Source organism: Pezoporus occidentalis, unplaced genomic scaffold, assembly GCF_034315485.1.
Source record: "Pezoporus occidentalis ecotype Australia unplaced genomic scaffold, CSIRO_AGI_Poc_V1 ctg215, whole genome shotgun sequence".
Lineage (NCBI taxonomy): Eukaryota > Metazoa > Chordata > Aves > Psittaciformes > Psittacidae > Pezoporus > Pezoporus occidentalis.
The window spans coordinates 815,283-833,688 of NW_026914018.1; the positions used below are offsets into that span (position 1 = coordinate 815,283).

The 18,406-nt window shown below is 42.0% G+C and overlaps 1 protein-coding gene across 1 annotated transcript in view; it reads left to right on the forward strand.

The window, feature by feature from the left end:
- Nucleotides 1-7,139: 7,139 nt before the first annotated feature.
- CUNH14orf132 (chromosome unknown C14orf132 homolog) overlaps nt 7,140-18,406 on the forward strand; it is a 42,737-nt gene continuing 31,470 nt past the window's right edge. Inside the window, exon 1 of the mRNA XM_062619871.1 lies at nt 7,140-7,318. Coding sequence (XP_062475855.1) covers nt 7,292-7,318 — 27 coding nt within the window. The 5' untranslated portion in view covers nt 7,140-7,291. The remainder of the gene's footprint in view (nt 7,319-18,406) is intronic.

The window sequence follows — 18,406 nt, forward strand, 5'->3', positions numbered from 1 at the left end:
AGAACTGAAATCTCATTTTTTTTTCCAAGTTGAATTTTCTAATGTGAAAGCCCCGGAACCTGTAAATAATTTACAATCCTTTGGAAGTGTCTTTAACAGCTTCACTTCAGCGATATTCAGATGGAGATCAGAGGCGAGATGAATGTTCTCATGATACCCTTTGGTTTTAAAGTACCACACCAGATTGTCTGAAATGTGATATGAACATTTCAGTGGGTTAAAGCAAAGTGCAATATAGTATTGTTCACATTTCGTTCATAATGTTATCTCCCTGCATTTAAAAGTTCTCTGCATCTTTTAAAGTGGGAAGCTCAATTTCACAAGTGTTGACACATTAAACACAAATTACATTGCACAGAAAGACGTCTTCATTAGCTTTGCCTCACTGGTAAGAAACTTTTAATGTCTGATGATGACCCAAATTCAGCTCAGTTTTGAATACCATGGCTTAGCCCATGTATCTAAGTTTTCTAACACAGTCCGCTGTATTATAAAACTACCAGGTGACAATAACATCAAAATTCAATTTGAGTATTTCATGAGCTCGCTCTCCAGGGAAAGGGAGAATAAAGGATTGCTCTGTATAAAATAAACAAGGAGCTCTTTCCTATTCCTCTGCCTCAACCCTTATCAAAACAAAGCTGTCAGAAGGCAACCAGCAAGTGTGAAGCTCTGTGCTGCTCACTTCTAAGTCCTGACTCCATGACAACTCATTTGCAGTCCTGTCATGAGTCTGCCACGGTTTCCAGTGGCAGCATTGCTCTTATGGGAGGTATGCCTGAAGCTGAAGTCCAGTTTAGCAATGGGAAAAAAGGGATGGTGTTTACCAGGGCTGGTAAATAACAACTGATCCTCATTTAGGCAGAGGACTGGTGTAGAGAATTTCTCAAGGTACTGCACAGTGCTGTCTTCTTTTGGATGTTGGATTATCTTCTAAAATAAAAGCCTGCTAATAGTTTCACAGGAGCATCCTTTTTGCAAACTAGTTCCCTTGAGAACTCTGTCTGGGACCATAAAATTCTCCTTCTCAAGGCCATATGACTCTTTTCCAATACTTTTAATTAGTATCTTGATAATTATGCCATGAATTATGGTTCTTAAGCGTATGCTGACATTTCAGACTGAAAACTGAATTCACACTGTGACAGCTGATTATATTGTTTCAAAGTGTGTATAGAATGTGTCAATGTCAAGAAATCAGATGCTTTGTGACAGGAAACACGCAGGGTAGAGCTTATTGCTTGCCTTGAACAGATTGGCTGATCTAAGGACAGGTGAAGAGTCTGTCTGGATGGAGTAATAAAGTAACATTTATTTCCATTAGAAATGTTTTAGACTGTAAGAAGCTTTTTCATATACATTTAACTCTTGGTGATAGAATTTGTAAAGATGGATTTTCATTCAGGGCTATAGGCAGCTACTGCAGGCAAAATTCCCAGTGAACTGGGAGTTCTAGCCTTACCAGCTGTGATCTTTTACTCATTACTTTGTATCATGTAATGTAAATTTTGGGGTGGGAATAAATTTTTCCAACAGCCAAGAAAATTGTCCCCTTGAGTTTTTAATAATTTACAAGTATGCAGCATTTTCTGTCTGTTTTCACCTTCCTCTCAAACTAGTGCCACTTAAATTAGTGCCAAGTGCCAGAGCCATCGTGAATCTCTCTAGCACGAAATAAACTGATCTTGAGCTATTACCTGAACAGGTAATGTCTAAGACAAATGGTTCTTTAGCAAAGTTCCTAAAAGACTGTAACTGGGAAGACAGGCTACATTACACATCCCTTATTCTAATCTACCCATTACATCAATAAGGGGTCAACAGAGACGTTTTGATGCCAATGATAAATGCCTGTCTCCACTGAATGGAGGTAACTCTCTGCCAATTACTTTCTCACTTCTTTCACCTCACTGTCAACTCTTCTTTCCCAGTTTCTTTCTAGGCTGGCAGGGCCCGGTGCAGACCAGACCACAAATGCAGAGAGCAGACCCATCCTCCCCATAGGAAGAGTTACTGGTGGTCTCAGGGGGTAGGTCCATGCAGGTCAAGCTAGTTTGAGGAGCCAGGGTTCCCAGTCTGCCTTTGCTTCTGTTTCCATTACATTTTCAGCTCAATAAATGAGAAAAAAAAAAAGTCAGTTTCTTTAAGGAGCTAGCAGGGCTTCCCTGGAAAGTGCTGATGCTTACTCCCAGAGGGCTGAGCGCTTGTCCTTCCCTTGGTGGTGACTAGGAGTGAAGTAGAAGGCAATGTTTTTTCTTGTCTCTGCATTCAGTTACTTCTGCATTTGCCCTTTGTGTCAAAGAAATTTGGGTTGTTTACTTCTAAAGCAGCAGTGCCAGCAGTACAGGAAGAAGCTTCTTGAACTTCAGAAGCATTCTTGCACATTAGAATTAAATTCTACATGAAGCTGAAGGCCTGAAATGTTAAGAATTTGAGCACTATTGCAGCTCATCTGTGTGCTAATTGCACATATTTCAGGAGAGTTTTAAACCTAAAACTGTTTTGAGAGGAATATTTTGCCCAGAGGTAATTTGAAGGCAACATCTGATTCTTATTATTCTTGTGTGAGCAACTGTGGGGATTCAGGAGTTGCATAGAAAGTTGAAAACTTAATTTTCCTTTAAATTAATTGGCACTAACTCATTTTATCATGTTACGTATGAACGAACCCTTCAGCATGTAACAGATGCTGATACTGGAAGCTGAAAAGGGATGTAACCCACAGCAAATCTGCTACAACCCATTGAAAGGTCAGAAGGGATACTGCAGCCTTGACTTACAAGGCTGCTTGACTTTTTGCTTGCCAGACAGTAGAGAGTTGTAGGTGTAGATCTGACCTCTAGGCTTCCATTGCTGATGTCACGAGATCCATTCCACTGTAGAAGGAAAACAAAACAAAACAAAACAACAACAAAAAGAAAAAAAAATCCCTTATTCTGATCAGTTCTGAATGATGAAATATATTGACACGGCAGTTTACAAAGATTATAGTGTAAAAATGGAAGCCTGTTACTGTAATCTCATTTGTTATTGTAACAATAAAGTATGAATTTACAGTGCATTAGGTACAGATATCTGACTGATCAGCCAGTGCCTGAGCCTTCTGCATTGCTTCTTATCCCCAGACCACTTACCATAACGGCCAACTCTCCTACAAGTGGGCTGTGGACTCCAGGCTTCTTTCCTTGCACAAGAGTGCCTGAAACATTAGGCTACAGGCAGATAAATCCATATTCTTTCTTCCTAACATAGTGACTTATCTGCCCTTCTGCAGAGACATCTATCTTCAATATGGTTTGAGGAGCAAATCTCCTTCTCAGTCATAGTTTATCATACAAGATACACTTCCAGGGAACAAGGATCTGCTTAGTCTATCTCAAGTGTGGCAGATCACTCAACTGGAGGTTTCCCTCTTCTGGATTTATCCTTTATCCTATTATTGTAAACACCTGGCCCCTTACCATATATTATAAAGGGTAACAGTGCTTGCCTGTTATCTTCATGAAAGAAAAGTTGTGTCTTCTGTCTCAGGAGGGGGTACTGGATCTGGAGCCAGAAGAGATGTCAGTCTGCAACATGGACTCAAGCACTTGTGGCTTGGAAAGCAGTATCTGTTTAAGCACATATCTGTGTCTGCTGTTTATTGATGATGGCTGGTTCAAACCATCTCCATTCCCAGTTTGACAGTGACTCCCTGAGTAACTGTCCAAGCACTGCCCAGGAGGCCTGGGAAGCAAGTTGGGGCATTTGGATTCCACTCAGGCAAATCAGCTGCTTGAAATTTAAGGGCCACACTGTGTTAAGTTGCAGGTGTCAACATTTTTTGTTGAAAGACAAAGTGCAAACAAAATCAGTGTTCAGCTCCTAAATGAAAGAAGAAACAGAAAAAAACCCAAAGAAGTCAAATGCTTCTCAATCAATTCCCTTTTTCTAATTCAGGCCACCCAGGCTTCACTTGAAAAAATCAGCATCTTTGTCCTCCTTTATGATACACTTAACCCACCAGAGATAATGCACTGTCTCCAGACAGGATACCACATGTCACTGTGGCTGATCCTTCATTAAGGGAGCTAATTGTCCTGTATGACTGCAACCTGCTGCAATGAGGCAACAGTAGGTTAAAACTTGGGCTCAAAGGGAATAGCATTTAAATACATTAAAATGTAGCAAGAAGCCAGTATTACTATATCTCCCCAAAGTGGGAAGTTAGTCCCCCTTTGCATAAATGTAAGATTTAAATGTGATATCAAGTATGCAAAGCTAAAAATTGGTACTGCATTGCCTAAGGTATCTAAATACAACATATGGTAATAGCACTGTACAGATACAAACCCATTTAAAATCCTTTTTGGCAGCAAGACTCAATTGTCATGTTTTGTTAGGTCTGTTTTGGGAAGCAAAGGAAGAGCTTGTGCACACATGCAATGCAACAAAGGATTTCCTATTATGCCACAGGAAAACTGACAAACCAAACTATTATCTAATTGAGTTGTGTTCCACTGTACTGAAAAATGTGGTCTTTTCAGCAAGCAGCTTTAAAGCTAATTAAAAAGCATCTTAGGCTATCATAGCTTGTTTTTAAGAATAACGTTATATGACAGTTTGCAGTTTCAGCTGGGTGCTACAACGTCTGTCCACAGCAATAGCAAATTATGACATAATCTTTTTAAGTGACCTAGATATTTTGATGAGGAAGCCATACCATACGGCTGGCAAGAAAGCTAGTAAATCCCAATTCAAACTCTGAATCACATATGGAACAAAGCTATATACTTTTTCCACAGAAACTGAAAGTAGCTGAGTTCACTGTCCCCTGTGTTGAACAGTGCTTCTGCTAAATCCAAAATCCAATTTTTCTACAGAAACTTGCTCCAGAAGTCAGTGTGAAAATAGACTTTGAAACTGGAGCAATACGCATTTATTTTTTTTCTCCAATAAGTGGTCCACAGACTATTCCTGAAGTGAGCAACTACATGAGACAAATAGGAGAAAATCAATTTTTGAGATACCAAAGATAAAAAGGAACAATTTCTAGAAGTATATGAATAGATCAATAAAAATGCTGATCTATTTCTCAGTGGAAAGGCAAAATTAATAAAATTTGATGCCAAGAAAGTCAAAGTGACGATGCTCCATTGCTCACTAAAAGGTCGTATGAGCAAGTGTCTGTATTGTTACCTGCAAGAAAGATGTCAGCTGGGAACCACTTGGAAACTATTAGTGGTTGAACATCACAGTAAAATACCTGGAAACCTGACTGAATAATCTTGTTATCATTAGCAGTCCTTCTTGAGAGTGTACAGGGGATGGACAAAACACTGTAAGACTGGGAAAAAAGTCAAACACAGTATCCAAGAGCAGTTCTCAGAAGGCAAGTGGTAGCCACAAAGAAAATAATCTCTTCTGCATGTACCTGGTGGACACAGCCTTGGGAAATGGCCAGCAGAATAATGCTATGCATTTCCTCACTGGACACTCTGCAGAAGAGACTGGGTAAAGGTGAAAACCCCCTGTTTGGAGGGTCACAAGAGTAACTGGTTGTGGTTTAAGCAAACGCATGGACTAGATTATTTCCTGAGGTCTTTCCAGCTCTGTTCTCTACAATTCTCATGCTCCACAGGGTTAAACAAGTTTGGAAGTCACTGGGGTTTTGAAGCCTTGATTATTTTGTTATTCTCATGAAATGATCATTACTGCAGCTGTTGCTGCAGATGCAGTGACTGACCAAGCTACATTCTCCCTCTAGAGAGGTCTACTCAGTGCATGTAAAATTTGTCTGGATGATAAAAGATTAACATCGCTTTGAAGTTACTTTATGGTTTCTGACATACACATCAATACCCCTTCAAAATTCTGGAGAGAGTCCATGAAGAGACAGGTCCATTATTTACACAACTGAATTTAAAAATCTTCAAATGACACCACCACTTTTGGAATTTACTTGTTTTACTTAATGGGCCTCTCAACATAAAAGCATTTTTGGCAAGCACACTAATAGTCACTCAACTAAAGAACTGATTTAAAACAGCTGATTTGCTTTTCACCACCACTGCTGCAACAGTGCAACATTATACTGATGAAGCAGCATACAGGATAATGCACCTATTTTTTACTCCGGAGTTTAAAACCCTAGTTCTCCAGGTACGTCTGCTATCATCATGCAATTGTATTCCCACTGGCCCTGGTTCAGGCCCCTGTAATGGGCTGAAACAGTAAAAATACGGCCAAATATTTCAGCCTTAGAAATTAAACCAACAGGTGCACAGCAGAAGGGCGATCACAGGGAAAAAAGAACATTCAATACATAGGAACTTTTATTATCCTGTTTTTCCAGTTGGTGTCAAAGGCTTTTCAGAGCCATGCCGGAAATGAATTTGCTGAATTTTCTTGTGAAGTGGTAGCAGTATATATGAGATACAGGGGAAAGCATACGAAAAAAAAAAAGGACAAAATACGCTTACTATAAACTGTTGAATGGCAAATTCTGGGAACAAGAAGGAGAGAGAATTGAAAATAAAGTTGTAGCAGCTAAGCCATGAAAAGGCGTGAGAACAAGCTGTCAGAAGCTCTTTGCAGCTGTGGTGAGAAGAGCTGGTCGAGTATTTCAGAAAATAGCTGGCAGATTTGCAAGCTGGACCAGAGAAGCGTTGCAGCCAGGTCCGTATCTCAGGCTTGCATGATGCAGAAGACCTGCAAATACAGCGAAAGCCGGGCTGCACCTGCTCCTTAGTACCTTAAGGATAAATCACTTGGCTCTTCCCCACTCACCTACCATCACTCCTGCATGACCCAGCTACCACCACCTCCTCCTCCTGCCCGCGTAGCCAGGCTTGCCTACTGCTGGTGAGATACCAAGTACAAAACAGGGAGCGGACCCTGCCTGCCCCGGGAAACTGAAAACCACGGGTGACCTCAGGCCGCTGATGCCGATGTGTACTGGAGGAAAGGCGTCTACGGGACCGTACGCGTCTCCGTCTCAGCCCCCCCGCCGCGGGGCTGACCCAGGCCCAACCCAGCGCTGGGGGCGGGTCGCCGTCGTTGCCTCCGCCCCTTGGCGGAGCAGCCTGCCGGGTCGATCGAGTCGAGTCGAGCCGAGCCGAGCCGAGCTGAGCCGAGCCAGGCACCGCCTGAGCTGGAACTGGTGCCGGTGTCGGTCCTGCTGCCGCGGCCGCGCCCGCCGCTGCTGGGGGAGGCGGTGTCTGCGCCGCGCCCCCGCGCTCCGCCCGCCCCCGGCAGCAGCGGCAGCGGCAGCCTCAGCACCTCCGCCAGTTCGTCCGGCAGCTCCAGCACCATGGACCTCTCCTTCATGGCCGCGCAGGTGCGGGGAAGGGTCGGGTCGGGTTGGGTTCGGTCGGGTTCGGTCGTCTCGGGGCAAGCGGCGGAGCGTGGCGGGTTCTTCTCCGCTCCAAACTTGCGTCGCGCCGCGTGAGGAGGGGTCGGGGGAGAAAGGAAAATACAAGGGGAAAAAGGAGAAAAAAGCAGCTTGAATTGGAGGCGCCGCCGGATCAGAGGCAGGCGGGCCAGCTCAGGGCCGGTCACCTGTTAGCGCTGAGCCGGGCCCGGCAGCTGCCCGGGAGTGCTTACACGGCAGGGAGGGGGCAGACAGCGTCTCTCCTTCTTTCGAAGGCAGGCTGCGAATAGACATCGAAGATGCGCTATTTCGGTTCTTCTCCCTTCCATACTGTGTTTGTAGGTGCATTTGTGCTTTTATAAGTTGTCTTTGCTCACAGAATCTGGCTTGGCTGGTACAGAAATACTCTGTTTGCATGAGCAAATTGTTTAAATCACAGCTAAGCTCTGGATTTCAGCCTGAGGCACAGTTATGGGTATTGCTATTCAATGTGTTGATGCTTAATATATTGAGAAGTAGGTAATGGCTATAAGCTGCCTTATTCCAAAAATCGTCTTGGCGATTCCAACTGAGTTAGGTTTTTAAACAGACATTGCTGTGCTTCAGAAAAAGTCACACTCACTGAGCATCCATTTCATATTTTTCCGAGGCACAGATACCTAACTGTATGTGCATAACTGTGTTTTTTCAAGAATGATTTGGATCCAGGTTTGAGTTTATGCCAAAAAATGTCACCCTCCATTTGGAGGTGCAGTAGGGGCCAGGTAGGCCTTTCAGCACTGTTGCTGCCTGAGCACTGACTTGAGCAGGAGGTGGTTGGCTGAAACCAAATCTGATCTGTGCTGTGTTGTGCTGTTTCATTAGTGCAATGGCTGTTTTGTCTTGTTCCCTTCCTGAAGTCTACTTCCTAAAGTCAGGCTCTGCCTTTCTGAAAATAGCTGTGGCTGTCCAAGAATCTCTTCCATTTGGAGGTATTTCTAAGAAGAATATATTTTTAAGGAACTCCATAATGGGGAGGAAGAAAGCATCATTTCTACCAATTTGAGGTTCTCTTGATGACTGGAGTATTCAAAGGCAATTTTGTGTGTGTCTAATCATTTTCATATGGTCCTTCTCAGTAACATCAGGGAGCTCACTGTGCCCACCTCTTGTTCCTTCAGCTCTGAGTTGATGTGGGATGCCCCTGTTCTGCAGAAGTAGAGGAGCAGCACAGTTGCAGGTTTTATCAGCAGTCAGTTTTGTGTGCCAAAGCTGGGACTAGTGCTGCCCTTTCCCTTTCTATGCTTTCCCTTATTCTCGCTGTCCCCTATTCCATGTATCTTCCATCCTAATTCTGTGCATTGGAAGAGTCACAAAGCTGGGTGCTTTAGTTCTCTCAGAAGTTCCCTGTACAGATATGTCTTACACTTGCTAAGGTTACTAGTGCAACAGTTTACAGTGAATTATGTGGTTTTCTTCCTGGTTCTCTGGGGTTGGTTTATTATTTTCCTTTGTCACAAGCGACAAAGAATAAATATTTTCATGTAATTTTGGTGAATTTTGGGAATCTGCCTTTTCTCAGGTGACACATTTTTTCATGAAAAGTATTTTTGTTAAAATCCCATAGCAGGAAAGCCTCTCTGTGAAGAGAGGTTTGCCCTCCCCAAAGTGGGTATAGATCTCCTTCCTGTCCCTAAGGCAGAAGGGGCAGAAGTCTTCACTGCATTTCCCCTGTCCCCCTCTGGACGCCATCCAGTAGCTTGGGGATAGGGACAGGCTTCAAGAAGAAGGTGCTGTGACACACAAGCCTTCCTGTGGCTCACTATGCTTTGGGAAGAAAAGATGAGTGCCTTGGAGCTGTCTCTGCTGTGAAGCCCTTTGGGTGGTGAGGGGAAGGCAGAAGCTCTGGGGATCTCTCCCGCTGGGGGCATGGGGCTTACCAGGTCTGCACAGGACATGTTTCACATGGGTATTTGCATAATTAACCTTTGATGAGCTATAGCAGAGGATTTATTGGGCTCCCCTTCTGCTGAAGGAAATGAGGGTCACTGCGTACAGCTGATGCTATGGTTTTGTTACTCTGCTGTCACAGGAATCTTGTGGTTTCTTTTTGAACTGGGCAACCCTTTCTGTTCCTGTTGCCACAGTGGTATTTAACCCCCAGAGGCTCACTTCTCTAATCTAACTATTTTCTTCAGCTTTCTTTTCCTTTCTACATATGTCTTTTTTTTTTTTTTTTTTTTTTAAATCATCTCTGGTGGTGTGGTTCATTGAGATGATAGATGATCTTCATTAAGGACTATGTGAGAACAGAAGAGAATTATTGGCCTGTGCACCCTGCTCATAACTACTTTTAAAGATGCTCTGTTATCAGTCTTATTAACATCCTCATGACCCACAGTGGGGATTGTGTTTTATGTGATGAATACCAGCTGCATTAATACTTTATACACGGAAATAGGTAATGCCTAAACTGAGATGCTTAGTGGCATAAAAGCAATGGTTATCTCTCAAGTTAATTTCTGCAAGATACTGTAGACTGTTAATGTTCCTACAAGTTGCTTTTGTGTATTATTCTTATCACACCTTTGCACTGCTCATCATGGACCCAAATTGGATTTGCTAGATGTCTTGTGAGACACCACCATCATAAATAATCTGTACTTTAGGGCCCCTCTTGTGTATGCCCAGAGACAGAAGGTGTGTGTAAATTAGCTTACCACTTTCAGCCTCAGTGATACTGTAGTGTGTTATGGAGGCTTAAAATCTGGCCTCCTCTAAAATGCACGGGGTGAAAGGCCAAGTAATGGAAGAGCTAAGTGTCTCTTAAGTAAAATTTTGGTGCATTTGCTAAAAAGTTCAGTGGTGAGAGTCTGCACATCTGGATAACTGTATTGGTATGTCCACCTTTTTCAGACACCTGAATACAAGGAACCCTGTTTTCTAGAAGCAGTGGGTGTAGTGAATAAATGTGAATATATTTATATGGTATATTTATATATATGGTATATTATATGTGGTATATTTATATATATATGATATATTATGTGGTATATTTATACATATGGTATCTGAATAAACCACAGCTTTCAAGCTTTCATATTCAGCACCTCCTTTTGTTTTTAAGATGTCTGTGAGATGGTTTGTGCCTTGGAGGCCCTGAAATCAATTCATATGCCAGCAGAAATATAAATCGAATGTACCTGTGAATGATATATTTATTTGATGCTATAGAAGGGATAATGTTTTACTGATAAAAATTATTGTTGTGGAACAGGAGATTATCAGCTAGTAATGCTAACAAATCCATGCTGCCTAGATACAGCATGAGGGTTTGAATGTGCAGTTTAAGCAACCACATCTGAACATCTCAGCTGTAGTACCTTTATTAGCTATGTCCTGAAGAACAGCTTTTGAGTGTAACAATTAAATCTGTGGTTAAAATAAGCCTTGTTGCATCTGTGAGTTCATCAGTAGTTGGTTGTGCAGGCTTGAGTGCCCTCTGTTCTGCAGGTGGTCTAATTGTTTTTTGTTAAGGTCAGTTGTGATAATAAGCATGACTTGCACCTAGTCAGAGCCTATAAACTAGTACTTTGGTTTTGGTTTGTTGTTTGGTTTTTTTTCATTTTAAATCCATATTTTAATTAAAGTTATCCTGTACACCTCAAGATGCTATGTCAAGATGTTCAGCTACTGCTGAGCAGTATGACTGGCTCATTTCTGTGTGTTGTTCAGCAGTTTCAGAGTGCTCCTGTAGTCTAGGTAACCTCAGAAACAGCCTCTTATAGGTAGAGACTTTTTTTCCCAGTGTAAAAGCCTGGTTTTAGGGAGTGCTGAGGGCTGGGTCCATCTAAGAGCACTCAGTGCTTTTCAGCAGGGGTTAGGGGTTCGCTCTTGGACCTTGAGTGCTGAGCTGCCACCCTCTCTGCTTTTGACATGCTAAAATAAATATGCATTTAACAACCAGCTAAAGCATTTCTAATGCAAAACCCTGTAACAATGAAAATTGCATCTGCATTAATGACAGCAGGGCTGAAACGTGTGTTCAGCTTGAGAAAATAGAAGCGCATAGTGGGGAAAAACAGGGATGCTAGAGAAGAAAAAAAATGATGTCATGATCTTCAGTATGGTAGAAATCAACATGAGCTGAACAGCACCTGCAGTCATAATGCCAGTTATGTGTTTTTCGAGATTAGTATTGGCAATTCAACTTAAATGATTTCTCCAATTTTTGTTTCATATTGAAAATAAGGAGTGGATTTCTTGACCTTGCAATATTTTTATAGTTGGGTATATCCCCGTACAGTAAATACATTATTTTAATTGTCAGATAAATGATCTTTTACATATAGAAAAGAGAAAAACTGATAAGGGCCTTGGGAGTATGGCCATTTCTGTGGATATATTTTTGGTCTCAGCCATCTACAATTTACATATGATTTATCTCTTGATTCCTTATGTTCAAAAGCTCTTTATAAACAACTGCCAAGGATTTGAAATGCAGTGAGTTGAATTCTCTGTGTTTAATTTCAGTGATTAAAAGTTGTATTTTTGTAATCTTTGGTTTCTGTTGTAGGGTTGATGATGTTTTTTAATTAAAAAAAAAAACACAACATGACATGCTTCAGGAGCTAGAAAAATTGAATGAACAAATTTGGTAGAGAAAGCAAAACCATTTTAAATTTGGTCGGTTTTGTGTTCTGTATTATCCTTCTAGGGTTTCAGGTCTGGTCAGCGGTGATTCAGGTTACTCTGACTGTATTGGCACTTTGGTGATTTGGCAGTGGTGATTCAGGTTTGGTGATTGGCACTTTGGTGATTTGGCAGTGGTGATTCAGGTTTGGTGATTGGCACTTTGGTGATTTGGCAGTGGTAATTCAGATTACTCTGACTGTATTCAGTCACTTTCCCCAAAACAGGGCTGTAGTCCTTGGTAGGTCTTGGAAAAAAAAAACACCTTTAGCTAGTTATAACCATGTATAATAAGAAGTCCGAGGCTGCCATGCTTCCACGTGTAACATATTATTAAGAGCTATGTAACTTCTGGAAAGCACTGGAAAACACAGAGTAAACTGAGTTCATTTAGGACACACTTGACTTTAATACTCATATTTTCCAGAAGATGTGGACTGTCTGTCTTAGCCTGTCTATGTCTATGCTGTAAAGCTGGTGTGTGCAGAGGGTGTATTTTGCATTTTTGGGCACCCAACCACCTGAACGCAGCTGCTGTATTTCCAGAATTCCCAGGCATAGGTGCAGTATCCTTTAATTGCTTTTATTGAATTTCTGGATGCTAGAAGATGCACAATTAGGATTCGCTGTACTCTGCCGTATCAGCACAGAGGAACAAGAGTGCAGGGTAATCCTGCGTCTGTCTTCCCTCTTTTTCTTTATATTCTCCATTTTAGGGGTCAGGATGGATTCAAAGCCTTTATTAGCTGTGTGCTCTTTCTACAGCTGGGTAATCTGAAGGTATTAAAACAAAGAGGGTTTAGATTTGTGGTTTTGGTAGTTTATTCTCACTGGCTGAAAACAGAATCCATGCTACATGCTCAACATGAACTTGCATGTGTGCCATGCCTGTGTGCAACATGTATGTGCCAAGAAAGCTGAATTCATTAGCTGTCTTCAGAGAGAGACAAACCTTTCAGTCATGTTTGTACTTGGAGAATCTATGCATAACGCAGCTGAATGGAGTGGTCATTTGGAAGCTTTGACATTGCTGGTATAAGCTTAGGGTGGATTCATTCTACTTTCTTTCTTTAAGAAGTGTGATTGCCAAAAAATAAACTCTGTGCTAAACCACATGGACCAGGATTTAAAGATTCATGAACCTCTCCTTGTCAAAAAATTCTGGGATTATAATCTAAAATGCAGACAAAACCTCTTTGATCCATAGTATCAAACATTAATAATGTTAGCTCGGAGAATGTAGGCATTCTCTTACATGACCAGATCAGTGCTCGTTTATGTATGGCATAACAAGATACTGACCATTGCTTTGCCAGTTTTGCTTTCTTTCAAAGGTTAAAGTAATTTTCTGTGGCATCATTTGATTCCTTCAGAATGTCTTGACCTATAATAAATATAATCAAAGCATCAGGAAGATGAGAGAGCAGACCTGAGTTTAACTAAGTGTGTCTCAGATGTTCAAAGTTCAAACTCAAGCCCTGATTTCTTGCTGTGGTATGGCACAGCCACAGGGACCAGCCACATAATCCACATGCTGTGGAACTCCTGTGTGCAGAAATCAGTGGTACCCTCATCCAGGATGTTGCTAGCAGTTGAGATGAGAATAATTACTGAAGAAGTCTTTCTGCTAGCTGCTCGGCACGACTGCATTAGTTTTTTATTAGTGAGGGGAACACAAGGAATCCCTGCGCTTTCCTTATCACTGCAGTAACACTGCAGACTGTGTTTCCAGGTTTTGTACAGCAGAAATGTCAGTTCCAGCAAAGCTTTTGAAAATTCTGTGGAGATTTGGGGACACTGGTTTTATAAGGTGTTGATAGTGCTTTTTGGAGGAGGCTGTTGTTCCAGGATTGTGCTTGTAATTGCTGTCAAAAATGATAAAAGCAGTGATTCCAATCCAGCAAAACAAACACTGCACTTGGAACAAGTGTTTATTGTTCTGGTAACATCAGCAGGTCTGCCCTTTTTCTTAAAATGAAGTATCTCAAAGCCTGGTGCAGATGGGGTGAGAATGTGTCGGAATTCATAGGAAAATGTCCTAGAAGAGCAAGAGGAAGCCTACTAGGTCATACTATTAATACAGAGAAGGCCGAGATGTGTGTTTTGGACTGATTTGTTTTCCACCAATTAATAGCATGACCAATTTCTCATAGGAGCTACTGAATGTTAGAAGTATGTGATAGAAGGAGGGTGGTAGGGAAGGGAGAGTAGGTGTGGCTCAGGTGCTGCCTAGCAGAGTATTTGTGCAGTCTGGTTTTTGTAGCCTTGCCCAGGGAGGTTTAGAAAATACTGGAAATAAGTTCTTTTGTGTTTCATGTGATGATTAACTGTGAGACTAATTCTGTGAAGTCAGGTCTCACGTGTTTCTCTTTTTGAATGTGGAAAAGAGGTTTGTAAGATGACTGTGGATGAACACATTCATAATCACTTTACAAAGACAGTGGGAGCCTTTCACAACACAGTTGATGGCAGCAACAGCTGCAGTCCTGTTGTACACAGAAAATAGCTACAGGTGGCAGGTAGGAGGAATGGAGACTGAAGAAGCACTACATTCATGCCAAACATTGCTCTTGTTTGGGTGCCTGGTATTTCTTGAGAAGTGAGAGCCCAGCTGTCATACCCTGAGCAGCAATGTGCTTGGCAGACTTGGTGAGAACTGTTTTTCTGGGCAGCATCTGTTTAAGCCAGTGGTATTGGGTCCTCAGAATCCATAGGCTAGAAAATATAGACTGGTTAGAGATTTTTATTTTTTTTTTAAAGCTGTTTTTGGCTAGTGTAGGCTGAATGTCTCAATTCGTTGATGAGCTGCAAACATGCAGGTTGAGATTCTGTTTTGTGTTTTGCTGGAAGTGGGATGGATGCTGGCCATTAGGAAGCTAGTGTTGCCACCTTCATAAACTTATTCCCATACTGGGAAAAAGGCAAAAAACCCTCCAAATTTTTCCAAGGGTTGCATGTGATTTAGTAAAGCAGTGTGGTGCTTTGGGGACCATTGGTACATCATCAAATTAAATCATTGATCAAAGAAAATATTAAAGCATTCAAATGAAGTGCAATGATGTGGAAAGTGGAACACTAGAACAGCAACCAAAGTAAACTCAGCAGTGACCAGCTCTGTGTCACTTCTCTGTCTGTCTGCTGGGCCTTAACTTCCCTTGAAGGTATTTTCTGTTATGAATGGCATTGTCTGCCTAAGCCAGTGAGGTCTGTTGGAGTCCTCTGTTTCCACATACTTCTTGGTTTGAGTGTTAATCCCTTCCACTGTTAACAGGGGTGATGAGTTTTAAAGGCATCTTTTGAAATAGTGATGGTTCTCTTTTTTTCAGTGGATAATATGCTCAGGTGTGAAAGTTCTTGAAAACTGGTTGTAAAGTGCTGATAGCAGTGTCCTCCATCAGTGGCTCAATCTACATCTCCTGCCAGTGGATATGTCAGGAGTTGCTCCATTTCCATGGAGTAGCATGGGAGCCTTTGGCAAACATGGTGCTGACACTGCATATGCAAGTTGTTAGCGCGTCAGAACAAAGAGTCAGAATGAAATGTCTGAGCTTTATTCTGAAGCTGCTGAGCGGCCAGGTGTGCTCTCCTGGCCCCTCTGGTACTGAAGTACAATACCTGTCCCTACACTGAGCACTGGAGGAAAACCCACGGCCAGTTGTGATGCCAAGACCAGGAGTGCTGAACACTTACTGAATGCACCTTCGGAAGGATTACAGGGAGCAGAGCCAACAGAGGGTGGAAGATCTCTCCCTGCAAAGATGATCACGTGGTGCATACATGGCAGCCAGCACTGCTGCTGTGAGCAGCCGTCACTACGCACTCTTTCACTCGCCGGCTTGCACACCCACATGATGTTTTCAGGTCTGTCTCACAGTACTGGCTGTTTGAAATGACACAAACTCTTAGGCTGAATCTTCTGAAAGCTGAATTCCACACTCCTTGTAGCTGCCAGAACCATAACCTGCCAAGCAGCAGCTAATTGGAAAACATTAATGTCACAATGGCTTCAGAAGAGCTCAGAGCCTCTTTGCAGCAGGCTGTTGGATCATAGAATAATAGAATAGTTAGGGTTGGAAAGGACCTTAAGATCATCTAGTTCTAACCCCCCTGCCATGGGCAGGGACACCTCACACTAAACCCAAGGCCAAATTCCTTTTGTTTTGCAAAGTGATTATCTCCACTTTGGAAATGTTTAAAAAAATTATTTGGAAAAGCTTTTAACCTCATCTGGTTCTGTTTGTTGTAATTTTGCTTTCAATTTTTAGTGAAGGGAGAGCAGTCTAGGACTGAGCTGCGCCTGGTTAAAACAAAACCAGTCTTCCAAACAAAACTTGACTTCTGCTGTGGCTTTTTTTTTCTCCTGCCAAAACAACTGGATGAGTATTTGCAAAAAGGGGAGAAGATGTGCTGAATTCTGTGACTGATAAAGCTACCAACCCCACAGAGTCGCTGTATAGAAGGAGAAAGGACAGCCATGTCTCTTTGACTGATGCATAGAGGTGTTGAGGTGTATATCTGGAGAAAAAAAGTAACAGTCAAACTGGTGAGGAAGCAAATATATTAAAATATAAAGTTTTGAAATTCTGAAAGTGCGGTGATCACACTTAAATTATCTCAGCTCTTAATTTAAATGTGTGCTTAAGGTATGTGACTAATTCTCTCAATGACACCTCTGTTTAAATGAAGTATATAATTAAGTGCATTGATAATCTGCAGTAAATAGCAAAGCATCTGAGCTCCACTCAAAATAAATTGAGTTAGTCCTTTAATCTTTCTGCCTTACCTTAGATGTACCATGTAAGTTTTTATGGGCCTTTCTCAGAGGTTTTCTCCCAGCTTTTCTGGTGTATGCATGTCTGAAATGTTTTCCTTCCAACTCGGGTGTGCAGTCCAGTGTGAGTATCTTCTTCCTATGGCTCTCATGTCCAACACCTTTACCTTCTGTAAATTATTTCAGATGCTATAGTTGCACCAGCTGAAGTCCAGATCTCACGGAGATGTAAGCTGAGATCTGGAAGATGGGAGCCAAAGAGTAAATGTTTCTTCTGTTCATGGACAGGAAGTGCAATTGGAACAGAGCAGCAAACTAAAATACTACAGTCCCTGAAAGGGTAAGCGATGTGGCAGGAACTTTCTACGTTGTATTACTAAACACAGAACTGTGTTAGTATGTCTGCATAGTCTTTACTGGGCTGCAGGTTAGTGAAAGTTGAGCAGAGTTAGATGTAGGATCTCAACCCCTAGGAATGGAAATGTTACCCCTCTGCTCTGTGGTTTTGTTGGTCTCCAGTTGGAGGAGAGCAGCGTATAACTTCATTGTGAAGGGTTCTGAATTCTCTTTAGATGCTAAGCCCAGCAGTCACTTCAGAGAAAAATACTGAAAATGCACTCCTCCCTCTTTGTCTGTCCTACAATATCTTTCCCTCCACAGCTTTGGAGGAAAACTTTTATCAAATCTGTGGTTATTAACATTAAGGCACAGCAATTTATTATTGTTCTGTTAAGAGGATTCAGCCTGTGAAATGTTTCATTCTGTGTTGGTCTCTGAGCATCTGATTGAGTGTGATGCAAAACAGTGCAGATGGGCAAGGCAGTGAAATCCTGCACTGGTTTGTTGTTGGGGTGGCAGATGTTTTATTCTCCTGGTGCGTTCTCTGGCATTTCCCACAGACATGAAGCAGAATCAGAAGAAACTGAATTGCTCTGCTATCTCTCCCTTGTTCTCTGGGTTATTTTTGCAACCCATTTCTCATGTAATCTTTTGAAGTGTGAGAAGAGGCATGCATCTCCTGACTTCTCTTACAGCTGTGCTTTATACTTTCACAGGTAACCTTTGTTAGACAGCCAGCTGTAATTGTCAGCATGAGTGGTTTCCATGGTGCATCTCTTTCTTATCACTTTAGGGTATTTAATACCCTTGACAGTGCTTTAATGGTAAGCGTTTGGATGACTGTATAAACAATCCTGCCTCTAAAACGTTTATCTCCTGACCTCTGGTCTGCGCAGTACATAGCTGGCAGAAGAGGAGGGCATGGAGAAGGCAAAAGATGACATGCTGATGTAAACTGCTGTCTAGGCTGCCATGATACCAACCCCTTGCTGGCACTTAAAGCCTTCAGGTGCCAACATATGCCCCTGGGAATGCTGAGAAAGTGAAGGGAAATTGGAGGCAGTTAGCAAAGGTAGTTTTGGCCAGATTCTGGTGTCTTCCTCAAGCATGCAGCATGGTATGATTTGGGTTGATGCAGGGAATGCTGGCCAGCTCCTGGGAGCCAGCTTATCATTTCTAAAATTGTTGTCTTTGGAAATGGTAAATCTAACAGTTATTAGAAGTCTTAAATTCAGTTCTAGAGAAGAATAAATGGAATTAGGAGGGTCTCTTCT